General features: G+C 46.7%; 1 protein-coding gene across 1 annotated transcript; it reads right to left on the bottom strand.

Annotated features, from left to right (window-relative positions):
• Positions 1–121: 121 nt before the first annotated feature.
• LOC132207948 (utrophin-like) lies at positions 122–27,051 on the bottom strand. Its single transcript, XM_059643754.1, has 4 exons — positions 26,895–27,051; positions 9,608–9,744; positions 1,186–1,340; positions 122–148 (listed from the first exon to the last, which is right to left on the bottom strand). Exons 2-4 carry the CDS (start codon positions 9,678–9,680, stop codon positions 122–124), a joined length of 255 nt encoding a protein of 84 aa, XP_059499737.1. The 5' UTR covers positions 9,681–9,744; positions 26,895–27,051.
• Between the last annotated feature and the right edge of the window lie 497 nt (positions 27,052–27,548).

Raw genomic sequence — 27,548 nt, 5'->3', positions numbered from 1 at the left:
GGGGAGTTATTTCAAAGAGCTACGATATGCCAAACGACCTCCTTCCACACTGGCCAACTTTGATTGTACAAAAACAAAAATGATTTTCAGACTTGGGAAGATCCCTCAAAAATGTCACAAGTCACCAGCTTTTGGCAGAGTCGAGCTGCTGAGATGATAGACCAGGATTTCGGGGTACCAGGAGTGATAATATGCTGAACACAATCAAATTTTGAGGTTGTAGAATGATGCGGTCTTCGGCATTTTTGACACTTGGACCATTTTCCTTCCTTTCCACAGAACAAGTCAAATAGTGGCAGCACAATGTTGCATGGCCACTCAAGCTTGCTCCACTGTCGATGATGATTGTGGCTGGTCTTCCACATCAATTCAACTTTTGCTCATATCTCATCCTCTTTTCAAAACATCGATCTATTCACGTGTAGTATCCCTCTCGCTAACTTAATGAGAATTCATTCCAATCAATGAACTCCTAACGCTGACCCACCCCAGGTCAAAAAATTCAGCTGAGATCAGGAACTGATCTCGCCTGGATGGCTGAGCTGGCTTTTAAAAAGTTTCCCGGTGAGAGAGTCCCAGTGAGAAACATTCATTCAAAAAAAATAATTGCATGGATGGCTCTCCAATCCTAAACTCTATTCAAATTCGGTTGGCTTGTGATGCAGACTGATGCCCTGCAGAGAGGGCTCAATTGCCACACCAGTGAGCTGACCACAAAGGGTCTTCGCCTCAACTCCTCTACTTGACTGAGGCATGGTGATCTTCAGGTTAAATCATAACCAGTTGTCTCTCTCTAAGGAGTCGCCAAATGGCCTGCTAAGACTTTACCTTTAACCCTGATAACATGGCAACAAGCAGATAACTCAGCTGATGTCACTGACTAATAGAATCCTCAACTATACTAATATTAATGATGTGATATCAGAAGGCATGCTCAACTAAGTTTTAATTTGCAAATTAAGTTAACAACCATTCAATCAATATTACTGAAGTACTCATATTACTGATCGTCTCGATACAACATTGTGGTTACATCTGTTCATAAGTGAAGTGTAATGTAATTGCACTTACTGTGGTTTTATCAATGTGATCCTGCAATGAGTCAATAAGCAGGTCACTCACAGGTTGCCAATCAGTGTGGACCCCCTCAGCTGTTATCACATGAGCCTCAAGATCATCCAGAACTTTCTCCAGTTCTTGAAGTTTCTCCAACGCCTTTTCCACCTGTTTCTGCCAGTTGCTCGCACGGATTTTCAGTTGTTCCCAATTTTCCTTCACTTCTATTGACTGTTTGCGGACAGCTTTGGCAATTCTCTGGGCTCTCTCTTCCGGGGCAGGTTCTGGAAATATGGAATGCAAATAATTTATCAACTATTCATGATTTTGATCGATAGATTTTCTTTCTAATCCCCTTTCCTTTAAAAGGTCTCTATGGACTTTCTCCTGAAATTGGGATATATAGTGTAAGATGAAAGATTTTGGTACAGGCACATCAATGATAAATTCTGTAATTAGCTGGCAGGTCGCGGAGCCATTAACAGAGAATCACAGAGAACCAATACAAAGCCAAATAAAATTCGGCAGATATTTGAAATTTGTCACTACCATGGAAACTTTAAAGAAGGAAAAGGATTACTGACTAAATGGGTACAATTCTCAACAAAAGATTTGAAAAATCCTTTCAGGATATCTTTCATAGCTATGAGACAAACATCCAACACAAACCAACTTTCATCTTTCAGGACTGGCAAGTTAGAATGATAAACCCAAAGTCTACCCTGCATAGTTCGCTCTGGAACTCACCTCATGAGGTTGTTAAGAGATGTAGAGAAAACAAAGTGTGCAGCTGGATGAACACAGCAGGCCAAGCAGCATCTGAGGAGCACAAAAGCTGACACGTTGGGCCTAGACCTTTCATCAGAAAAGGGGGAGGGGGAGAGAGTTCTGAAATAAATAGTGAGAGAGGGGGAGGCGGATCAAAGATGCATAGAGGACAAGATAGGTGGAGAGGAGACAGACAAGTTAAAGAGGTGGGGATGGAGCCAGCAGAGGTGAGTGTAGGTGGGGAGGGAGGGAGGGGATAGGCCAGTCCGGGGAGGACGAACAGGTCTCCGGGGCGGGAAGAGGTTAGGAGGTAGGAAATGGGGGTGGGGTTTGAGGTGGCAGGATGGGATAGGTGGGCTGGTTTTGGGATGCGGGAGGGCGAGGGGTGATTTTGAACCTTGTCAAGTCCACATTGATACCATGGAGTGCAGGGTTCCCAAGCGCAATATGAGGTGCTGCTCCTGCAACCTTCAGGTGGCATCGTTGTGGCACTGCAGGAGGCCCAGGATGGACATGTTACCTGAGGATTGGTAGGGAGAGTCGAAACAGTTCGCGACTGGGAGGTGCAGTTCTTCAGTGCAAACTGAGCACAGGTGAAGCGGTCCCCAAACCTCTGTTTGGTTTCCCCGATGTAGAGGGGGCCACAATGGCAACAGTGGATACAGTCTACCACATTAGCAGATGTGCAGGTAAACATCTGTTTGATGAGGAAATTCTTCCTGGGGCCTGGGATGGGGGTGAGGGGGGGGGGGGGGGGGTATCGGGACCAGTGAATTTTAAACGTTGTGATGACAACATTTATGGATATGCAGGGAAAAGTGCTGGGTGTAGGGAGTGCTAGAGGGGAGTGTGGAGCGGATAAGGGGGTCACCTAAGGGTGGTGGGAAAAATGTCTTTGGTGGTGGGGTCGGATTGCAGATGGCAGAAGGGTCGGAGGACGACGCATTGAATCCGGATGTTGGTGGGGTGGTACGTGAGGGCGAGGACGACACTGTTTTGGTAGTTATTATGGGGTGCGGGTGTGAGGGATGAGTTGTGGGAAACGCGGGTGACACGGTCGAGGGCGTTTTTGACCACTGAGGAGGGGCAAGTTCCGGTCCTTGAACAACCCTCAACAGTTTCTCTTTCAATTCCTCCCACTAACTACAGACAAAGGGGGTGGCCAGGGTAGCCAAATGGGCCCAAGCTATGCCTGCCTCTTTGTAGGTTACATGGAACGCTCCCTCTTCCGTACCTACACTGGCCCTCAACCCCACCTCTTCCTCCGTTACATTGATGACTGTATCGGCACCGCCTCGTGTTCCCACAAGGGGCTCTAACAGTTCATCCGCTTCACCAACACCTTCCTCCCGAACTTGAAGTTAACCTGGACAATCTCTGATACCTCTCTCTCCTACCTGGACCACTCTATTTCCAACCACTGAGAAACAAATATCCATTTCAACTCCACCAATTCCCACAGCTACCAAGATTACACCTCCTCTCACCATATTCCTGCAACAATTCATCCCCTATTCCCCATTCCTTTGCCTCTGCATCTGCACTCCCAGGATGAGGTATTCTATTCCAGTATATCTCAGATGTCCTCATTTTTCAAGGACCACAACTTGCCCCGCTCTGTGGTTGATAACGCCCTCGACCGTGTCTCCAGCATTTCCTGCAACAAATCCCCTCACCCCACCCCGCAACAACAACCAAAACAAAGTCTCCCTCGTCCTAACGTACCACCCCAACAACCTCCAGATACAACGCATCATCCTTCGAAACTTTCAGATTCTCTGGGAGGCTACGGAGGAGGTGGCGGAGCCTTTGGCCTTGATCTTTGAATCCTCATTGTCTACAGGTTTCGTACCAGAAGGCTGGAGGGTTGCAAATGTTGTGCCCTTGTTCAAAGAGGGCAGTAGAGATGACCCAGGTAATTATAAACCCAGTGAGCCTTCCGTCTGTTGCAGGAAAAGTTTTGGAAACGATTATAAGAGAGAGGATTTATAATCATCGAACAAGCACCAATTTGATGGGAGATAGTCAACATGGATTTGTCACGGGCAGGTCGTGTCTCACAAGCCTCATTGAGTAATTTTGGAAGGTGACCAAGCAAGTGGATGAGGGTCGGGCAGTTGACGTGGTGGACATGGACTTCAGTAAAGCCTTCGATAAGGTTCCACATGGTAGGCTATTGGAGAAAACATGGAGACATGGGATTGAGGGAGATTTAGCAGGTTGGATTAGAAACTGGCTTTGGCTAAGGAGGCAACCAGTGGTGGTTGATAGAAAATATTCAGCCTGGAGTCTGGTTACTACTGGTTTGTCTCAAGGATCTGTTTTGGGACCACTGCTGTTTGTCATTTTTATAAATGACTTGGACGGAGGCATTGGTAGATCGGTTAGTAAGTTTGCAGACTACACTCAAGTCGGTGGAGTGGTGGACAATGTGGAAGAATGTTGCAGGTGACAGGTAGACTTGGATGAACTGCAGAATTGGGCGGAAAGCTGGCAGATGGAGTTCAATGCGGATAAATGTGAGGTGATTCACTTTGGGATGAATAATAGGAAGGCAGAATATTGGGTCAATGGAAAGATGTGCAGAGGGTGTCCATCTATGTCGATCCCTGAAAATTGCCATCCAGGTTGATAGTGCTGTGAAGAAGGCTTACGGTGTTTTAGGTTTTATTGGCAGTGGGATTGAGATCCAGAGCAACTGTCCAAACAGCTGGTGCGGTCTCATTTGGAATATTGCGTACAGTTCTGGTCGCCCCATTACAGGAAGGATGTGGAAGCATTGGAAAAGGTGCAGAGATGATGTTGCCTGGTCCGGAGCGAAGGTCTTCTGAAGAAAGGCTGAGGGACTTGGGTCTGTACTCATTGGAGAGAAGGTGGTTCAGAGGGGATTTAATAGAGACATACAAGATGATCAGTGGATGAGACAGGGTGGACAGTGTGGGTCTTTTTCCGAGGATGATGACGTCAGCTTGTATGAGGAGGCACAGCTCAACAGTGAGGGATAATAGATTTGAGATAGATATCAGAGGCAGGTTCTTTACTCAGAGAGTGGTAAGGATGTGGAACCCCCTGCCTACCAATGCAGTTAGCTCAGCCACATTAGGGGCATTTCAACAGTCCTTGGATAAGCATATGGATGATAATGGGATCGTGTAGGGGGATGGGCTTAGATTAGTTCACTGGTCCATCCACATCATCGCAATGAGCAAAAAAGCACACCGTTGTCTCTACTTCACAGGAGGCTAAGGCAATTCCGTGTGCCCACAAGGGCAACTTTCACTCATGTACCACAGAAAGCATCCTATCTGGATGCATATCACAGCACGGTTCCTCTAGCAAAACAATCCCTAATTATTATGGCTCCTGCCTTTCTTCTTCCAGGCAGAATTGGTTCTGCTTTGTCGTAACTAATTTGGGAGAAAATCCACGCTCAGTCTAAGTTAATTCTTCCAACAATTCAGATACCATGGAAAACTGAGCAATGAGTTGGTATGTGAGAAAAAGAGAGAGAGAGAGACAAAGCCAGAGAGGTTGGGGGGGTGGGGGAGGGAGACAGAGACAGAGAGAGAGCGCGCGCGAGAGCGCGAGAGAGAGAGAGAGAGAGAGAGAGCGCGCGCGAGAGAGAGAGAGAGAGAGAGAGCACGAGAGAGACAGAGCGCAAGCGAGCGAGAGAGAGAGCGCGAGTGAGAGAGAGATGGGCGATGAGGGAGAGAGGGAGAGACAGACAGACAGAATAGGTGACACAATGTGAGTGTGTGAGCGCCTGCATCAGACAGTGAGAGAGATGTTGCTGAGGTGGAGATAGTTGAGAGTGTCGATCACCAACAATCTCTCCTGGTCCACCCAGATCGTCGCAATGGGCAAAAAAGCACACCAAATGTCTCTATTTCCCCAGCAGGCTAAGGTAATTTGGAGTGTCCGCAAGGTCAACTTTCATTCATGTACCAGAGAAAGCATCCTATCTGGATGCATGTCACAGCATGGTTTGGCAACAGCTCTTCCTCAGACCACAAGAAACTACAGAGTCATGAACACAGCATAGTCCATCATGCAAACCAGCCTTCCATTCGTTGATTCCACCTCTACTTCCTGCTGCCTCGGGAAAGAAACTGACATAATCAAAGGCCCTTCTCACCCGCCAATTACACTCTCTTCTCCCTTCTTCTGAAGGGAAGATGTAAAAAAAGTTTGTATACATGCGTGAAAAGATTCAAGAACAGCTTCTTCACCGCTGTTATTGGACATCTGAATAGGACACTGAAAAGCTTCAACCTAATTTTGATCTTGCTCTCTGTGCATCTTCTCTGTAGCTGTCACTATGTTCCGTTTCACTAATGCGCCTTGTTTGATATCACCTGTCTATGCTGCATGCAGAAGAAAACTTTTCACTGTACCTGTGACAATGATGACTCAAATCAAGATAATAAAATGTGAGGCTGGATGAACACAGCAGGCCAAGCAGCATCTCAGGAGCACAAAAGCTGACGTTTCGGGCCAAGACCCTTCATCAGAGATGCTGCTTGGCCTGCTGTGTTCATCCAGCCTCACATTTTATTATCTTGGATTCTCCAGCATCTGCAGTTCCCATGATCTCTGACTCAAATCAAATTGACTGTGTGCAAGAGAGAGGTGAGCATATGATTGTGCTCAAGAGTGCAAAGACAGTGCATGAAAGTGTGTGTGTGCGCACGACAGAATGTGTGTGCCAGTGACTGTGCTTGAGAGTGTGTGAAAGGGAGTTAGCACAAGAAGGGAGTGTTACAGCATGCATGAGGGAGTGAGTGTGTCTGTAAGTGTGAGTGAGCTTGACAGCAAGTGAATTTGCGAACCTAAGTGTGTGAGGGAGAGATTTGTGGTCGTGTGTGTGTACTTGAGAGTAAGAGCATTGGCAAAAGATCCTGCGACAGTGCATGCAAGTGTGCCACAGAATGTGTGCAAGACCGTGTACGACTGTGTGATAGTATGGAGTATGAATGAGTGAGAATGTGACAGAGTGTGTTCGTGAGAGACTGTGTTCCTGACTTTTTTTTGTGTGTGTGTAGTGTGTTTGTGCATGAGGGACAGAATATGCATGTGCAACATAGTGTGACTGTGAACCTCTGAGATAAAGACCGCGAGAGCGAGAGAGCGAGCGAGAGAGCGAGCGAGAGAGCGAGAGAATGAGAGAGAGATGAGATGAGGAATTAGAAATGATGAGTGGTCAATACCTGGAGGAAATAAAGAACAATGTGTGAGTGTCAAGAGAAGCCGCTGGATGTAATATGGAGGCTATTGTTTTATTGATTGTACTAAATGAAAAGCAAGTGTCACCTCTCAGTGTCAGTGGACAGGAGATACGCATTAGAGAAGGAGATATAGTCAGCCTTGTGAGAGACAGCAGACAAGTTGCAAATGCATAGAAACTGACATTAAAGCTTTCTTGTCAATGTGTAAAGAGGTGAGACAAATATGACGAGTCAATATTGTACCTTTGCACTCAGTAAAATCATAGAATCATGAATCAGAGAACCCTTACAGTGTGGAAACAGGTCCGTCAGCCCAACACGTCCACGCTGCCCCTCACAGCATCCCACCCAGACCCATCCACCTATAACTCACCTAACCTACACATCACTGAACACCTTGGGAAATTTTGCATGGCCAATCCACCAACCTTGCACATCTTTTGACTGTGGGAGGAAACTCAAGCACCCAGAGAAAACCCATGCAGGCACATGGAGAATGTGCAAACTCCACACAGAAAGTCACCAAGGGGTGGAATTGAGACAGCGGTGTTAACCAGAGCCACTATGCTCTATATTATGCTCATTCAGCTGCAAGCATTTTTTCTTCAAGAAGGGAAACTTACCAGCGACACAGGACGAGAGTGGTTTCAATCTTCTATCAGCTTTGAGAACCTTATCCATATCTGCCTTCACAAGGGCAAGGTGATGGTAATGGTGTGAGACCGGTTAGTATTCAGCAGCTCGCCGTGCAAAACATGAACGGCACTTTCATTGCTTTTTTCCTAGGGGCATAACAGAAAGACAAGAACATGAAAAAATCATGAAATCTTTCTCCAATTTCAATCTCAAAGGGACCATCCATTCCTCAAAAGACAAAACCAAACTGAACATGGGCCTCCTGCAGTGCCACAAATGATGCCACCCCAAAGTTGCAGGAACAGCAACTCATATTCCGCTTGGGAACCCTGCAGCACAATGGACATGGCTGACAGCTCTGTCAACCACGAATGCAAGGAATGCTCAGTTGAGGAAGAATGTCGACATTTCGGAATCCCTCCAGCAGAAGATGATATCATGAGAACAAATGGATCTGTCTGGACAGTCCTGTTTGTAGATTTTGGGAAGTAAGACTCTATTGTTTGTCATCAAGGATATGGTTGAGTGATCATATTCAGACTGAAGAGACCAAATTTGTGAGGCTGGAGAATGGGTGCAGAACCATGCCTCTCGGAATTCCTGTGCGTGTCTATGCTTGGCTTGGGGACTACGGTTACCTTGTCGCAGTGTCCTCTGAGAGGCGTGATTCTCCATCCAGAATGCAACCAACAAACAGATACAATTGGACCCCCACACACAAACCCATACAGATCAAAACCGGAAATGACAGTACTCATGGTAACAGACTGGACAGTGTCAATTCCAGACAGAGTAGAATAACATCGTTTCATTGGAGGCTGTACCCATGATGTCACCGATCATGGTGACGAAACGTCTGAATGAGAAGAAGCCAGCTCGGCGAGCAAGTTCACAACCTCAATCAGAGAACTGGCTGTTTTGAACTACCTTGTTCAAGAGTTTCAGTTTTGATTTTGAATGTTAAATCTCGCTCCCACATCGGGATGGAGGATTACTGTTAACAGCTGCATTCTGACTAATTCATATCGAATCATTATTCTTTTGACCAGTCTTCGGGTCAGGCTCCCTCGGTGACTGAGTCTCCCAAATTGTTAAGTTCCCTCGTGAAAGACTCCCCTTCTTTACACACCCAATTAGATCCACCTCAGTTGGTACGAATTAAGCTGATTGAAAAGGATCTTGGTCTTGTGGATACCTTCCTATGTTTCAGAAGGAGTCAAGATAACTCAGGGTGACACGGTGACTCAGCAGTTAGTAACGCTACCTCACAGCACCCGGGACCTGAGTTCCATTCCAGCCTCGCATGATTGTCTGTGTGGAGTTTGCACATTCTCCCCTTGTCTGTGTGGGTTTCTGCTGGGTGCTCTGGTTTCCTCCCACAGTCCAGAGATGTGCAGGTTAGGTGGATTGGCAATGCTGAATTACCCACAGTGCCCACGGATGTGTAGGTTAGGTACATTAGCCATGGGAAATGCAGGCTGACAGGGATAGAGTCGGGGAATGGGGATGGGTCTCGGTGGGATGCTCTTTGGAGGGTTGCTGTGGGCTTGTTGAACTGAGTGGCCTGTTTCCACACTGAGGATTCTATAAAACTAGCTTCTCCTGAACTCGTGAGAGAGTGAGTTTATCAATTGCTAAATGCAAGAAGTCATAAAGCACCACAAATATGCACAAGTTAGAAAAAAGAAATTAGCTCAAAAACCATAAAAGTTAAGAGGGATACGGATACTTCAGCCTTTGGATTGTTTGTGAAGAATAGAAAGTGGGATGTTGTGGCCACTAAGTTGGGCGATCCCCGTAATGTTGATATGAATTCAGCAGTTAATTTTGAGGTTCTTGTTGAAATTCTTTTGACCTTGTTTCCCTTTTGACATTGCCCAGGTTTGCAGAGCTCAGAGCAAGAGATTTTCTTTTCTTCTTACCTGCAGCATAGGGCGATGAAACGGCTGTCCCAGAGCCGTGACCTCCGCAACTCCTGAGACCACACGAGCACATTCGCCCGGGAATACACACGGACTGAGACGAAAGAACTATCGGGATAACAATACTCAGCGTGGTACTGGAAAAAACAGCATGTACAAACAGAAAACAGCTGTAAAGAGTGTCAAGAGGTGAAATCAAGTGATAAAGCTAAATTCATGGCTCTTTGCTTGCGTGCTCATTGTATTCAGAACAAAATCAACAAATTAATAGCACATTTCTAGGTTGACGGGCATGATTTTACAGCTATTACAAAGACATGGTTACAAGGAGATCAACACTGGAGCTAAGTGCGCAGGGCTATACGACATTCCAAAAAGACAGGCAGGAGGGAAAGTGACTGTAAGCGAAGAAATTAGTATGAGAGCAAGAAACGATCTTGGATCGGAAGATGTAGAATCCAATTTTATTTATTTGTTAATGGGAGGAGGACATCCCTAGCTACGCAGTGTTTGTTGTCCATCCCTAATTGCCTCGGGGACAGTTCAAAGTCAATCATATTGCTGTGGGTCTGCAGTCACATGTAGGCCAGATCATGTAAGGGTGGCAGTTTCCTTCCCTAAAGCACATCAGTGAACCAGCTGACTTTTTCTGACATTTGGCAATGAATTCATGGTCATCATTATATTCTTAATTCATGATTTTCTTTTGTATTGAATTCAAATTCCACCATCTGCTGTGCTGGAATTTGAACACAGGTCCCCAGAATGTTATCTCAGTCTCTGAATTAACAGTCCAGCAATAATACCACGAGGCCATTTCCTCCCCCATCGTGGAACAAGAAAGCCTGTAGCTGATTCCCACTTGGGAAAAACAGCGAACCAGGAGCTTCTTAAATGGGCGATCGCATCTCCTTACATTTTAAGACAGCCATGGATAATCAGGACCTTGTGGGAAGGGACGAAATTGGGGGAGGGAAAATTACATCAGTGTTAGGTAGGAGCTGAGCAGTATTAATTGGGAGGAGCTTTTATTGAACAAGTCAACATTTGATACGTGGGAGTTATTTAAAGACCTACTCTTCAGTTCAGAACTGGCCGATTCCAGGGAAGGAGGAATGACAAGGATGGCAATCTAAGGACATACGGACATAAGAAATAAAACAGGAGTAGGCCATCTGTCTCTTCCAGCTCGTTCCGCTGATCTTTTTTGCGGACTCAGCTCCACTTACCCTCCCATTCACCATAACCCTCAATTCCTTTCCTGTTCAACGATCTATCTGTTTTGGCTTTCAAAACATTCAACAAGGGAACCTCAACTGTTTCAGTGGGCAGAGAATTCCACAGATTCACAACCCTTTGGATGAAGAAGCTCATCCTCAACTCAGTTTTATATCTGTTCACACTTATTTTGAGGCTGTGCCCCCGAGTTGGAATTTCGCCCATCAGTGGAAACAATTTCCGATCCATTTGTTTCATAATTTTAAAAGTTTCTATTAGATCACCCCTCATTCTTCTAAATTCCAGTGACTGCAATCCTAGTCTACTCAATCTCTCCCCATACAGCAACATTTTTAATTCTGGAATCAACCTCGTGAACCTCCTTTGCACCCCCTCCAGTGCAAGTACATCCTTTCTCAAGTGAGGAGACTAAAACTGTACAAACTACTCCACACCAAGCCTCACCAGCACCCTATACAACTGTAGCATACCCTCCCGATTTTTAAACTGCATCACTCTCGCAATGAAGGACACTATTCCATTTGCTGACTCAATTACCAGCCGCATCTGCAAACTACCTGATTCAGACACAAGGCTGCCCAGCTCACTCTGCGGAGCAGCATGCTACAATTTTTCACCATTTAAGCAAGACTCCATTTTTCCATAATTGCTACCAAAATGGATACCCTCACATCTACCATCATTGGACTCCATCTGCTAGACCCTTGTCCATTCACTTAAACTTTCTGCATCCTTCCGCAGATTTTCATTGTCCTCTTCAGACTTTACACTCTCACTCATTTTAGTGTCATCTGTGAACATAGAAAAATACAGTGCAGAACAGGTCCTTCGGCCCTCCATGTTGCGCCAACCTGTGAACTAATCTAAGCCCGTTCCCTCACACTATCCCATCATCATCTTTCTGCTTATTCAAGGACTGTTCAAATGCCCTGAATGTGGCTGAGTTAACTGCATTGGCAGGCAGGGCATTCCACGCCCTTACCCCTCTCTGGGTAAAGAACCTGCCTCTGACATCTGTCTTCAATCCATCACCCCTCAATTTGTAGCTGAGCCCCCTCGTACAAGCCAACATCATCATCCTAGGAAAAAGACTCTCACCGTCCACCCTGACTCATCTTTCTCTGATCGTCTTGTATGTTTCTATTAAAGGCCCTCTTAGCCTTCTTCTCTCCAATGAGGACAGACTCCAGTCGCTCAGCCTTCTCTCATAAGACCTTCACTCCAGACCAGGCAACATCCTGGTAAATCTCCTCTGCTCCTTTTCCAATCCTTCCGAATTCGTCCCGCAATTGAGCGACCAGAACAGGTCGCACGAGCGTTTTGTGCGGTTGCAGCATGACATCACGGCTCTGGAACTCAATCCCTCTACCAATAAAGTCTAACACACCGTATGCCTTCTTCACAGCACTATGAACATGAGTGGCAACTTTCAGAGATCTATGTACATGGACGCCAAGGTCCCTCTGCACATCCGCACTACCAAGAATCTTTCCATTGGCCCAATATTGTACCTTCCTATTATTCCTCCCAAAGCGAATCACCTCACATTTAACTCCATTTGCCACCTTTCCGCCCAATTTTGCACTTTATCCAAGTCTCCCTGCAACATGCGACATTCTTCCACATTGTCCACCACTCCACCGACTTTAGTGTCATTTGCAAACTTACTAACCCATCCACCTATGCCTGCGTCCAAGTCATTTATAAAAATGACAAACAGCAGTGGGCCAAAAACAGATCCTTGAGGCACACCACTAGTAACCGGACTCCAGGCTGAATATTTTCCATCAAACACCACTGGTTGCCTTTTTACCGAAAGCCAGTTTCTAATCCAAACTGCTAAATCTCCCTCAATCACATGGCTCCGTATTTTCTCCAATAGCCTACCGTGTGGAACCTGATCAAAGGCTTTACTGAAGTCCACGTACACTACGTCAACTGGCCTTCTCTCATCCACATGCTTGGTCACCTCTTCAAAAATCTCCATGACGTTTGTGAGACACGACCTGCCCTTGACAAATCCTTGTTGACTATCTCCAATCAAATTGTTGCTTCCGAGATGATTATAAACCCTATCTCTTATAACCCTTTCCAAAACTTTTCCTGCAACAGACGTAAGGCTCACTGGCTGTAATTGCCTGGCTCACCTCTACTGCCCTTCTTGAACAAGGGCACAACATTTGCAATCCTCAGTCCTCTGGTGTTAAACCTGCAGACAATGAGGACTCAAAGATCAAAACCAAGGGCTCCGCCACCTCCTCCCGAGCTCTCCAGAGAATTCTCGGAAAAATCCTCTCAGGCCCAGGGGATTTATCGAGCTTCACACCTTCGAGAATTGATAACATCTCCTCCTTACTAACCTGAATCCTTTCAAGTCTAATAGCACGTATCTCAGTCGTCTCCTCGATGATATTCTCCTCTTCCTCAGTGAAAACAGATGAGAAATATTCATTTAGCACCTCTCCGATCTCTACCCGGTCCACACACAACTTCCCACTTGTCTTTGATTGGCCCTATTCCTACCCCAGTCATCCTTATATTCCTCACATACCTTGAGAAAACTTTACAGATCTCCTTTATTCTACCTGCGAATGACTGCTCAGGACCCCTCCTTGCTCTTCTTAACTCTCTCTTTAAATCCTTCCTTGCTCATCTGTAACTCTCCATCGCATCAACTGATCCATCTCATCTCAACATCACATAAACCTCGCTCTTCTGCTTAACGCGAGATATCATTTCTTTAGTAAACCAGGGTTCCCCTACCTTATCACTGACCCCTGCCTGACAGGGACGTACCTATCAAGGACACGCAATATCTGTTACTTAAACCAGCTCCCCATTTCGATTGTCCCCATCCCCTGCATTTTGCTGCCCCATTCTTTGCCTCCTCAGTCTTGCCCAATTATAATTGCCTTCCCCCATCTGTAAGTCTTGCCCTGTGGCATGTTCCTCTCCCACTCCATCGCTAAACTAAACGTAACCGAATTATGGTCACTCTCTCCAAAGTGCTCATCTACCACTAAATCAAACACCTGGCCTGGTTCACTGTCAAGTACCAGATCCAGTGTGGCCTCCCCTCTTGTCGGCCCTTCGACGTACCGTGTCGGGAAACGCTCCTGCGTGCATTGGACGAAAACTCATCCATCCGACGTACGAGGGTTACAGCATTTCCAGTCAATGTTTAGCAAGTTAAAGTCTCCCATAATGACGACCCTGTTCCTTTCACTCCTGCCCAGAATCGTTTTGCCAATCCTCTCCTTCAGATCCCTGGAACTTTGCAGAGGCCTATTAAAAAACTCCCAGCAGCGTGGCCTCTCCTCTCCTGTTTCTGACATCAGCCCATACCACCTCAGTAGACCAGTCCTCCTCAAAAGTTTTTTCAGCCTCCGTTATACTGTCCTCGACAAACAAAGCCATACCTCCCCCTTTTTTCCCACCTTACCTGATCTTACTCAAAGATCTGAACCCTGGAACCTGCAACATCCATTCCTGACCCTGCTCTATCCATGTCTCCGTAATGGCCACAACATCGAAGCCCCAGGTACCTATCCATGCTGCAAGCTCACCTCGCTTATTCCGGATACTCCTGGCAGTGAAGTAGACACACTTCAATTCAGCTTGCTGTTTGCCAGCACACTCCTGTGACACTGAGATCCTGTCCATGTCCTCCCTATTCTCTTTCTCCTGTGTACTCAAACTACACCACAGTTTCCCATCCCCTTGCTAAGCTAGTTTAAACCCACCCGAACAGCACTAGCTAATTTCCCGCCCAGGATATTAGTGCCCCTCTGGTTCAAGTGGATACCGTCCTGTTTGTAGAGGTCCCACCTTCCCCAGAATGAGCCCCAATTGTCCATGTACCTGAAGCCCTCCCACCTGCAGCATCCCTGCAGCCACGTGTTCAGCTGAAATCTCTCCCTGTTCTTTGCCTCGCTATCACTTGGCACGGGTAACAAACCAGAGATAACCACTCCATTTGTTTGAGCTCTCAGCTTCCAGCGGAGCTCCCTGAAATCCTGCCTGACATCCCTATCCCTCTTTCTACCTATGTCGTTGGTACCTATGTCGTTGGTACCTATGTGGACCATGGCTTGGGGCTGGTCACCCTCTCCCTTCAGGACCCCAAAGACACTATCCGAGATAACACGGACCCTAGCAACTGGAGGCAACGCACCAATCGTGAGTCTCTTCGGTTCCAAACAAGCCTTCTATCTGTCCCTCTAACTATTCAGTCCCCAATGACTAACACTCTCCTCCTATACCCCCTTCCCTTCGTTGCAAGAGCGACAGACTCTGTGCCAGAGACCTGCACCCCAGTCAGTATTGAGGTAATGCCTCATCGTAAGGAGGTCAGAATTGACGGAGTGGCAGATATTTAGAGGGTCAGTACTGAGGCAGTGCACAACCGTCAGAGGGTCAGTACTTCAGGAGAACCCCATTATCAGAAGGTCAACACGAATGGAGAGTCACATCGTCAATGGTTCAATCCTGAGGAACACTTCATTATCATAGGGTCAGTCCTGAGGCAGTGCTTCATTGTCAGAGGGTCAGTATTAAGGTTTAGAATTGAGGGAGTGCTATCTGATTATGTCACTCTGACAATGAGGCACTGCCTCAGGAATGAGCCTCTGACAATGAGGCACTTTCTCACTTCTGAATCTCTGACAAGGAAGCATTCCCTCAGTGCAAACCCTCTGTATGGACCCAATGTCAATGAGGCACTCGCTGAGTACTGACCCTCTGACAAAGTTCCAATAGCTTACTACTGACCTTCTAATCATGTGCCCCCTACCCCATTTCTAAATCTGTTACATTGAGGGCACTGCCTCAGAACTGACACACTGGCTATAAGGCAGTCCGTAAAGACTGACCCGCTGATCACGAGGCTGTCCCTCAGTTAATGACCCTCTAACTATGAGGCACTCCTGTAATTCTGACCGTCAGGAGCTACCTCAATGTTGACTCACTGATATAGAGGCACTGCCTCAGAATTGACATGCTGACTATGGGGCACTTGCTCAGGACAGACCCTCTGATAGAGCTGCAGGTTTGATATTAGAGCAGTGATGCACCGCGAGCAGGTCAGTATTAAGGGAGTGCCACACAGTCAGTGGACCAATATTAGGGGAGTGCCACACTGTCAGAGGATCACTCTTAATGGAGTGCTGCACTTGTGGTGAGTGAGTACTGAGGCAGTGCGGCACTGCAAAGGGTCAGTAATGAGAGAAAGCTCCATTTTCAGAGGGTTAGCACAGAGGAAGTGCTTAATCAGAGAGTTATTTCAGAGAGAGTGCTGTATTGTCAGAGTTTCGCACTGAGGGAGTATCACACAATCAGAGGTCCAATATTAAGGAAACACTGCACTGTTGGAGGGTTGATATAAAGGGAGGGCTGCACTGTCAGAGGGTTAATGATGTGGGAGTGCTGAAATATCACAGAATCAGTCCTGAGAAGTGCTGCACATTCAGAGAGTTAGTGCTGAGGGAGTGGTCTCATGTGAAAAGATGGATATCAAGGGGCACTGCCGAAGGATCAGCAGTGCAATACTGTCAGAAAAACAATATTGAGGGAGTTCTGCTGTGTCAGTGGGTCAATATTACAGGATTGCTACACGATCCACGTATCAATGTCAGATGGTCAGTCCTGAGGGAGTGCTGCACTGTTGGAGGGCCAATATTGAGTGTGTGCGACACTCAAGAGGATCATTTTGTTGGACTTGTGCACTGTCAGAAGTTCAATTGTAAGCAAGTGCCACACTGGTAGCGGGTTAATATTATGGGAGTGCTGCACTGTCAGACGGTTAAAGATGAGGGAAAGCTCATCATCTGACAGGGCATCACTCCCTTCAGACGAACCCTCAGGCGGTGCAGCACTCCAACAACTTAGTTTCAGAGGCATGTTGTCCCATCAAATTGACCCTCTGAGACAGGAGCATGCACTTAATATCGACCCTCTCACAATGCTGCACTGGCTTAACATAGGCCCTCTGGCAGGGCGGCTCCCTTTCAGTACACACCTTCCAACAGCACAGCACTCTCCCATCATTGACCCTCTGACAGTGCAGTACTCTCTTAATACTGAATGTGTCACGCTGCTCTACACTGTTGGAAGGTCAATACTAAGAGTGTGCTGCACTGTTAGACAGTCAATGATGAGCTAGTGATGCATGTGCGACATTCCCTCAATTCTTGTCCCATTACAATGAGGCACTGCATTAGTATGGCCCTCTGACAAAGTAGCACAGCTTTCGAACTGACCCATTGATCATGAAGCTTTCCCTCAGTACTGGACCTCAGAGTGCTCCTCAGCCACAACACTGACTCTCTAATCCTGCAGTACTGTCTCAATTCTGACCTCAGTCCCGACCCTGTTGCATTGACATTGCAGTTCTTCCTTACCATGGACACTCTGGCCATGGGACAACACTCTTGGCCCTGTTGCAGTGCAGAATTCACTGACACTCACCCTCTCCCAGACCTTCAATACTGAATGTCTGATAGGACTGCGGGCAGCTGACTCTGACAGTGCAGCATTCTCTCAGTATCGACCCTCTGACAGTAATTAGGGGACTGCTGCATTGTCAGAGGGTCAGGACTGAGGAAGAGCTGCACTATCAGAGGGCAAATATTAATGGAGTTGTGCACTGTCACAAATTCAATATTAACAGAGGGCTGCACTGTCAGAGAATCAATGATGACGGGGCAGTGCGTTGTGAAAAGACCTGTAATAAAAGGCATGCGGCCTGTCAGAGGGACTAAACGGAGAGCTTCACTGTGAGAGGGCCAACATTAGTAAATGCTCCAGTCTCAGAGGGTCAATGTGATGGGAGAACATCTCTCTGACATTATCTTGTTGGCGGGTCAGCGCTGACGTAGTGCTGCACCGTCCGAGGGGTCGGAGAAAGGGAGTGATGCACGACCAGGTGATCAGGGAGTGCTGAAGTGAGGGGGTCATCAGCTATAAGTGGGTGAGCTCTGAGGGAGTGCAGCACAGTGTGGGGTCAGCACTGCGGGAGTGCTGTTCTGAGGGGGATCAGTTCTGAGGGGGATCAGGACTGAAGGGGGTCAGCACTGAAGCAGGTCAGCGTTGAGGGAGTGCTGCACTGAGGGGTTCAGAATAAAGGGTATGCTACACTGAATGGGTCAGAAATGAGAGGGGGGTCAGCACTGAGGGAGAGCGGCACTTGAAGATGTTCAATATTACTGTGTCCTGCACTGTGAAAGGGTCAGTATGAAGGCAGCACTGCAATATCAGAGAGGCAATGATGAGCGTGTGCTGCACTGCTGAAGGGTTAAATTTGAAGTGGTGTCCCACGGCCAGAGTGTCAATGGTAAGGGAGCATGGCATTCTCAGAGTGTTATTGCTGAGAGAACACCAGTATGACGGAGGGTTAATACTGTGGCAGAGATGCACCGTCAGAGAATCAGTCATCAGAGAGTACGCAGTGTTGGAGGGTCAGTACTGAGGGAGTGTTTCACAATCAGAGCGTCAGTTGTCTGGCAGTGCTGGAAAAGCTCAGCAGGTCTGGCAGCATCTGTGGAGGCAAAAACAGAGCTGACATTTCGGGTCCAGTGACCCTTCCTCAGAACTGTTCTGAGGAAGATCCCCAGTTCTGAGGAAGGGTCAATGGACTCGAAACGTTGAATCTGTTTTCTCCTGCACAGATGCTGCCAGGCCTGCTGAGATTTTCCGGCAACTTGCTTTTTGTTCCCGACTTACAGCATCCGCAGTTCTTTTGTTTTTTATGTCTGGCAGTGCTTGTTTGCTTGTGACCTTCTGAAAGCACAGCACACCCATAATCTTGGCCCTGTGACAGTCCAGCACTCCCTCGGTACTGATCCTCCAACAATGGAGCATTCCTTCAATACTGACCAGCAGCGCAGCACTTTATTTCTGAGAGCAGTCTGAAAGAAACTACCTTTGCTTACCGAGAGACACAGGGAGAGCAAGTGCGTATTCTGTAGGTGACTCAGGGTGTATTGTAACCTTAACAAGTCAAACAGTATTTCAGATTAGTTTATAATTAAAGATTATTCTAACTGTCTTCCTGGAAAAGTACAGTCCCTACAACATGGGGCTGATACTAATACACTCACTCAGAAGTGACCCTCCAGCAAAGCAGCCCTGCCTCAGAACTGACCTTGTGACAATGAGCTACTCCATCAGCAGTGAATCTGTAATCACGTGGCACTCCCTCAATTCTGAAAACATGACACTGAGGCACTCCTACAAAGGCCTCTGCGTTTTAGGGATTATTTACAGTCATCCCTGTGTTTTACAGGTTATTGAAAGGGGTCACTGTTTTCGGGTTTATTTTCACCCTCCAATCTTGCAGCACTCCCTCAATTCAGGCGTGCAGCAGTAATGTCTCCAGACTGAATCTCGAGAAGTGTTGCAAACCCTCAATTCTGATCTGCTCAAAATGAGCCACTGACTGAGTATTGGCCTTCTGACAAAAAGTCACTTATTCAGAACTGGCCTTCTGACAATGTGACACTCGTCCACATCTGACCCTCCAGCAATGAGGTACTGCCTCAGAACTGATCCGCTGACAGTAAAGCACTGCCCCCTCAGTTCTGACCCTCTGACAGAGCTGCAATACTTCAGGAATGAACTTCGAATCATCTTGTACTCCATCAACTCTGAATCCAATGCACTGAGCTACTGACTCAGTATTTACAGTCTGCTCCTCATACACCCTCAGAATTGACCCTAAGGCAATGTGACCCTGCCTCAGAACTAACTCTGTGACAATGAGGCACTTACTCAGCGCTGAATCTCGAATTGTGTAGCACTCTCTCAGTTTTTAGGCACTCCTTCCAGACTGGCACACTCTCAAGGCTGATCCTGCAGCAATGAGGAATTGCCTTACAACACAGCCACGAACAACAAGGCCCTCTTTAGGACAGTGTCTGATAACGAGGCAGTCACTTGGTTCTGAGCCTCTGACAATGAAGCACTTGCTCAAGTCTGACCACATTAAAATGAGGCACCCTCAAACTGATCTGAAACACCTCAGTTTCGACCTTCTGATGGCTCTGAAATGCCTCAGTTTCTATCCTCTGACCGGTCTTTTAATTCTGACACAATTACAGTTAAGGTCAGCCTCCGTGCTGACACTCAGAGTACATCACTCCCTCTGACAGTGTTGCACACCCTGAGCATCACTGACAGTTTCAGCGTTCCCTTAATATGGACCAACTCACAATGCAGCACTCCCCTGACATTATTATTTACATTGACGATCTGACAGTACAGCCCACCTCAGTGCTGACCCTCCGACAGCGCAGCATTCCCTCATTACTCACCCTCTGATACTGTAGCCCACCTTTGACAGTGTCACACTCCCTTACTATCGGCCCTTAACAGTGCAGCACTCCCTCAATGATGACACCGGAACGATGCAGGATTCCCTCAGTCCTGGCTCTGCAACAGTCAAGCATTCAATCAACACTGACCCTCTGTTAGTGCAGCACACCCCTAATATTGATCCTGTGACAGTGCAGCACTCCCTTAATATTGGCCTTCCGACAGAGTGGCACTTTCTTGACGAAGACACTCTGACAATACAGTTTTCCCTCATTGCTGATCCTCTGGCAGTGCAGCATTCTGTCATCACTGGCACCTTGCCAGTGGAGCTACATGCTTCTTATTGACCCTCCACAGTGCAGCACTGCCTCTCTACTGACTCTACAACATTAATATTGATCCCCGAACGGGAGGTTCTCTTTCATACCCACCCCAACAAAGAGAAGCCCTCCCTCATCTTTAACCCTCTGACAGTGCAGCACTCCCTTAATATTAACCCGCTGCCGGTGTGGCACTCCGTTACAGTGCCGAACTCCAACAAAGTGATCATCTGAGGGTCGCGCACACACTCAATATCAACCCTCCAACAGCGGAGCCCTCCCTCAGAACTGACCGTCTGACATCCATACACTGATAGTGTCGCAATTCTGTAATATCGACCCGCACCGACGCAGCAGAACTCTCTCAATATTGGCCTACGGACAGTACTGCGCTACTGATCCTTCGGCGGTGCCTCTTGATATCAATCCTCTGACATTATAGCACTCCCTCAGTACTAACTCTCTGAACGTGCAGCACTCTCTCAGGTCTGATTCTGCGCTATTTCAGCACTCCCACGTCATTAACCCTCTGACAGTGCAGCACTCCCCTTATATTATATTGTATTTATCAACCCTCCAACAGTGCACTATTTCCTTAATATTGGACCTCTGATTGGACAAGCTGACAGCATCTCATGTTCTTTATCGACAGAGAGTCAGTTCTGTGGTAGTACCTCATTGTAATGGGTCAGAGTGGGTCTAATCAGTCCAACCCCAAACCTAACCGCGGCTTCAGGCCTAAGCCTAGCCTCAGGCTTAACACTCACCCTCAACCTAAGCAGAAGCCTCAGCCCCAAACCTAAATGTTGTCTGAGCTCTAACCCTAACCATAGACTCAGCCCGAAGCCTAACCTCAGCCTTAACCCAAAACCTCTCCCGAGCCCTACCCCGAACTCCAAACTTAACCTCATTAGTCACCCTAACACAAGTCTCATCCCTCACCCTAACTCTACCCTCATCCAAAACCTCGTCCAATCCTCACACCTAACCCCTAGCCTTGGTCCTAACCCAAACCCTAACCCTCGCCACCCTCTCACGCTAACCCTCATTGTTAATTAGTGAGTACTGAGGTATAGCAGCACTGTCAGAGCATCAGAATAGTGTGAGTGAACTATTGTCAGACTGTCGATACTGAGGCAGTGTCTCATTATAGAAGGGTCAGAATTGAAGCAGTGCCACACTAACAGAGACTCAGTACTGAGGTACTGCAACAGCGTCAGAGAATCTGAACTGTGGGCGTGCATTATTGTCAGAGGGTCATGATCTGAGGCAGTGTCTCCTTGTGAGAGGGTCAGTACTGAGAGAGCCTTCCTTGCCTGACGGTCAGTACTGAGGCACTGCTTCTTTGTCAGGGGGTCTGGAGGGATAGTGTCTCATTGTTGGTCAGTCCAGTGTGAGGCAGTAGCTCATTGGTGGAGGGTCAGTCCTCAGGGTGGGCGAATGATGTGGAGGTGCTGGTGTTGGACTTGGGCGGACAAGGCTGAGTATTGACACTCTGCTACAAATGCAGTCTCTAGTTCTGACCCTCTGATAAAGGCAAACTCCCTAATTGCTGACACTCTGCCAAGTCGGCACTGGCTCAAACAGACCCTCTGACAATAGGCCACTGACCCTCTGATAGAGTTGCAGTACCTCAGTGAGGCAGTGGCACTCCTTGAATTCTGATCCCATTACAATCAGGCACTGCGTCAGTACTGACGCTCTGCCAAAGAGGTACTGCCTGAAAACTGATCCAATGACAATGAGGCACTCCATCAGGACTTACCTCTGACAGTGCCAGATTACCTCTGCACTGACCTTCTAAAATGGGTGGCACTCCTTCAATTCTGACCCCCTTACAACATAGCCCTGCTGCAGTGCCGACCCTCTGACAACAGTGCATTCTCTGAAGCCTGATCCCCTCAAGATGAGGTCATACTTCAGTATTAACACTGACAAAGAGTCACTTCCTCTATATTGACCCTCTCATCGTGCGGCACACCCTCAGTTCTGATCTTACGACAATGGGGCACTTTTGACCAGCTGACAATGGTGCTCTCCCTCAGTTCTGACACCTCCACAGTTCTGCACTACCTCTGTACTGACTCTCAGTACTGACCCTATTCTGATCCATTACAATGAGGCGCTGCCTCACTTGTGGCTGTATAACAATGATGCACTCCATCGATTCTGCGCCGCACACAGTGCTGTAATACTTCCGGACTGCCCTGTAATTGTGTGGCACTCCCTTAATTTTGACCCCCTTACACTGAGGCTGTGCCTCAGTATTCACCTCTGAAAATAATGCACTCCTACAGATCTGGCCCTCTGATGCTCCTGCAATAACTTAGTTTTTATCGGCTCGTCACGTGGTTGGCTTCAATGCTGATGCCATTACACGGAGGCATTTTCTCAGAACTGACCTTCTAACAATGGCACTCCCTTCGGACTGTCAGATACAGCCACACTACCTCCGTTTTGACCCTCTCATCACGTGGCAGTCCCTCAATTCTGAACTCCTCACAATGAGTCGCTAACTCAGTACTGACCCTCTGACAAAGAGGCACTCCCTTAGGGCTGACCTTGCACCAATCAGATACTGCCTCACACCAAACCCTCTCGAATAATGAGGCACTGCTTCAGTACAGACCCTCTGACAAAGACGCACTGCCTCAGAACTGACTCTCCAGCTATGGCGACCGGCCACAAAACGGACCTGCTGACAATGAGGCACTTCCTACCATCTCCAATCATGTGGCATATCTCTAATCCTGTGGCCCTCTCTCAGTTCTGTCGCCATTGCATTGAGGCATTCCCTCTTCGTTGATCCTCTGAACTCCCTCAAGACTGACCATCCACCGTTGATGCACTACCTCAGATCTGACCCACCGACAGTCCTACAATCTGTCACCATTCCATGTAGCATTCCAGCAATTCTGACCCCATTTCAATGAGACGCTGTTTCAGATGGTCACTCTGAAAACGAAGCGCATTCTCAGGACTAAATCTCTGAAACTAAAGCACTTCCTCAGTACTAACTCTCTGGCAGGCAAGTATTGGGGGTTAGGTTAGGGCTGAGGTTAGACTTGGAGCTTAGGCGAGGGTTGGGGTTGAGGCTAAGCGTTAATTGGGGCTGTGTGTTACGGTTCATTTTAGGGCTGAGGCCATAGCTAGTGGTAGGACTGAGGCTCACTTTAGGGCTGAGACTAGATGTTCGGCCTGAGGATCAGCATTAGGGCTGAGGGCAGGGAAGGTTTACGCTGAGGAGAGGGTTAGGGTTAGGGTTAATGCTGAGGTGAGGGTTAGCCTGAGGCGAGCGTTTGTACGGGTTTAGGGCTGAGGCTGGGTTTAGAGTCAGGGTTCGGGCAAAGAGACGCTGCCTCAGAACTGACCTGCTGACAATTAGCCAGTACCTCAGGTACTGATGAGCTAATAAAAAGGCCCGCTCTCAGCACTGACACTGCAGCAATGAAGTCTTGCCTCACAACTAACTCACAAAGGGCTCATAATTGAGCAAGTGCCGAATGATGAAAGGGTGCGGACTGAGGTGTTGCATAACTGTCAGAGGGTCAGAACTGAGGTATTGCATCATTATCAGATGGTCAATACTGCAGCAGTGGCCCACTGTAATAGGGTCAGAAAGGTCATACTGAGGTCTTGCAAGATAGGGTCAGAACTGTTGGAGTGATTCATTATCAGAGGGTAGGCACTGAGGCATTGAAGCATTGACAGAGGGTCAACACACTGTCTGTATTGAACATGTGGCAATAATGTTCTGACTCCATAACATCAAGGCACTGCCTCAAAACTGACCCTTAATCCTGACCCTCGCACAGTGCTGCATTGCCTCAGTCGTGATGCTGCATTCGTGTGGTACTGGCAGTTCCAACTCCATGAATAGGATGGGCTGAAGGGTAACATTTCTTGATATTTGAGAAATGGTTGACTTTGAATGAGTCCTGTCAGCATTCCTGTTTTACAGTTAATTTTATTTCTGTAACTGGTTTTTTTCTTTGCCAAGTCGTTTGTTACACCAGAGCAGAGGGAGCATTTTGTTCCTCGGCACTGGACGTCATCTCGGAATGAGACCGCGAACGGTGCCAGCAACAACCTCAGCCTCCAGGCCAGCCGTTGATTGAGGGGTCCCTCACGGCCACAAGAACATGAGGCTTATTCTTTTTTACTCTCTACTTGTTATTCTTTTTAATTACTCTTTCTCCATCTTTTATTTCCTCAATAAATGTTCATCTTTCAGAAAATTGGCAAGCATTCCTTTAACTGCACTTGATAGACTCACAAAAGAACCACTTCGATGCACGCTGTCATCAAAAACACACCATTATTTTGAGGCACTGCCTCAGCATTGATCCTCTGATAATATCGCACTCCCACAGATTTGACCCTTTGACAACGAAGTAAGGCCTCAGTATTGAAGCTCTGACAATGCTTCAATCCCTCAGTTCTGACCATCTGACAAGGAGGCACCTTTATTTCTGACCCTCTCACAGTAGCAATATCTCAGGACTGACCTTCTATTTGTCTGGCATTGCCTCACCTTAGAATGAGGTGCTGCCTCAGTCTTGACCTTCTGACAATAATGCACTCCCACAGTTCGGACCCTCTCATATTGCTGCATTTCCTCAATACTGACACTAAAAACGTGTGGCAGATCTTTAGTGCTGATCCTTTTACAAGGAAGCATTGTCTCAGTATTGACCATCTGACAATGATGAACTCTCACAGGGGTCAGGACTGAACCCCTGTCAATGAGGCACTTCTTCAGTGCCCGCACTCATTATTCGCCTTCTGACAAAGCTTCAATACCTCAGTACTGACCCTCTCACAGGGCCGATCTTCTGTCAAATCTAGAGAATTAATACAGAGGAAGTGTCTCTTATTAGAGGGTCTGCCTGAACTCTTGGTTGAAGTGTTCAATAAATTGCTACAACCTGAAAGAAGTAATTCTTCCCTGAATTAATAGGCAACCAATTTGAAAATGTGGCCTCTGGTCGTAAAATCTTTCACAAATGAGAGTAATCTCTACGGATATACACTATCAAGCCTCTTAAGAATCTTAAATGGCGAAAACATAAGATTTTTTCAATCTTATAAACTCCAATGAATGTAGCCCAACTTTCCTAAGCATAGCAATCCCCTCCGCCATTTCCGAAATCGACCCAGTCAACATGAGGTGTCCGGCCTCCGCAGCACTCGCTCTGTGGCTGTACATGACTTGGAAGTTACCATCCTGCTGCTACGACTCTCCTTCTATTTACGATGCAGTCCTCCGTCCATCCGAACATACTACCCTTGAACACACGGGCTCTTTTCTTTTGAGACACCTTATGAGCTGTACCTTATCAAACGCTTTGTTGAAATCTCAATGTACTACATCAACTGGTGGTCCTTCGTCAGTAATGTTTGTTTCCTTCTCAAAGCACTGTAGCAAGTTTGTCAAGTATTATTTCCCCTTTAAGAAAGGATGTTAACTCTGTAGGATGTTATAGCACACTCAGTACCCTGTTATTTCATCTTTCATTGCCGGCATGAACATCTACCCAGGTTGACCTAAATTGGCAATACTTGCTTACTATTTTGTCCAAGTATCTTTGGAATAATGGTGTTATGTTCACGATCTTTCAACCCTCTGAGAATTTTCCACAATCTAAGGATTCTTGGAAGATTATCATCAGTGCCTCCATTGTATCTGCAGCTGCGTTCTTCAACATGAGAGGATACAACTCATCACACCCCTTGGATATTTTCTGTACTGATTGGAGTTATGTTTGGAATTCTGTGCAGTGACATTCACTTTTAACAGTTTGCTAAATACTACCAGGAACAGAAATTGTCATCCAGCTGCAACTGAACTAAAGCTTTCAGCACAGAAGGAAGTCTTTCAATTCATTATGAACCTATTAACTCCTGAAAAGGGCAATACGATTTGCCTCAGTCCATAAATGTTCTTTCTCCAACATCCTGAGATGCATTATCCGTATTTCTTCAAATTTACCACAGAATCTGTTTCACTCACCCTTTCAGCAATACGCATGACAACAAATCGGCATTTTTAGTCCCCCGATAGCCTCCGTTGCACACGTGCATTGTTCGATGATTATTTAGTTGTGTGCCTGCTTTTTTGCTCGAATGGATAAAGGTAAATTTCTGTTCTTTTGTCATCAGAACTATTGCCTCCTCACTCTCATCTTCCTTGTTTTATCCTGTGCTGGAATATTTAATTTGTTGACATATCTTAAATATGTTGTTGAATGGATCGGGTTTTGTAACATTGCATTCCCCGAAGACCATCTACCGATACTGTTGCTTGTTCTAACAGTTATTATCTCGCAGAGTGGAAAATGCAGTTTGAAAGCAATGGAACGTTATCGATGAAGAAGTTGATGCATAAATTGCTGCGATCTTCTAAACTACAAACTCACCTTCAATTCTTTCTCGGTCAGAGCATTATGCCGGCTCAAATGAATCGTGTTCTCAATGGGACTTCCAAAACCATGGAATTGAATTTGCACATTGCATTTCTGAAGAGGGAAGAAGAATCAAAGTAGTATCGTGATGAAGCTTCCAAGGCGATGATTGTGTCCTTCAATGAACGGAAAAGTGACTATTAGATTCATGGAAATATTTCACTACTTCTATAGACATGAAAGGCAAACATTCTCCCTGCAAATGACCCAGTCTCATTTTATCGTATCTTTCTGATTTTACACGCCATGGGATAATCATTGCAGTGTAACAGAAATGTTGATCATGGAAATTTATCACTGTTTTCATAAATAATGGCAAATTTTCAACATCTTGCAATTGTATGAAGGTTCAGTCTCATCACACCTCGCCTGCTGCACAAAGACATTCTTACACTGCTTTGAATGTAAGGGCTCAAACAAAACACAAACATGACACAAATGCATCAACACACTACTTTCAATAGGATCTGATATCCTTGCCAGGCACTGGAGGGGTTGCGGAGACTGGTGAGTGGACAAAGTCGTTCCTCTGTTCAAGCAGGAAAACAGGGACTTTCCAGGAAACTGCAGACTGGTGAGTGTCTCATGTCTCACAAGTATGGGCTAATA

This window comes from Stegostoma tigrinum, unplaced genomic scaffold (genome assembly GCF_030684315.1).
Source record: "Stegostoma tigrinum isolate sSteTig4 unplaced genomic scaffold, sSteTig4.hap1 scaffold_220, whole genome shotgun sequence".
Taxonomy (NCBI): Eukaryota; Metazoa; Chordata; class Chondrichthyes; order Orectolobiformes; family Stegostomatidae; genus Stegostoma; species Stegostoma tigrinum.
The sequence above is the reverse complement of the archived record's forward strand: the minus strand, read 5'-3'. Positions and strand labels throughout refer to the sequence as shown.

Bases quoted from the DNA above. Each gene is read 5' to 3' on its own strand.
- LOC132207948 (XM_059643754.1), bottom strand. From the start codon at position 9,680: ATGTGCTCGTGTGGTCTCAGGAGTTGCGGAGGTCACGGCTCTGGGACA. The intron at 1,341-9,607 runs GTAAGAAGAAAA...CCATATTTCCAG, and splicing joins TTCATCGCCCTATGCTGCAG to AACCTGCCCCGGAAGAGAGA. The intron at 149-1,185 runs GTTCTGGATGAT...CTATCATCTCAG, and splicing joins AACTTCAAGAACTGGAGAAA to CAGCTCGACTCTGCCAAAAG.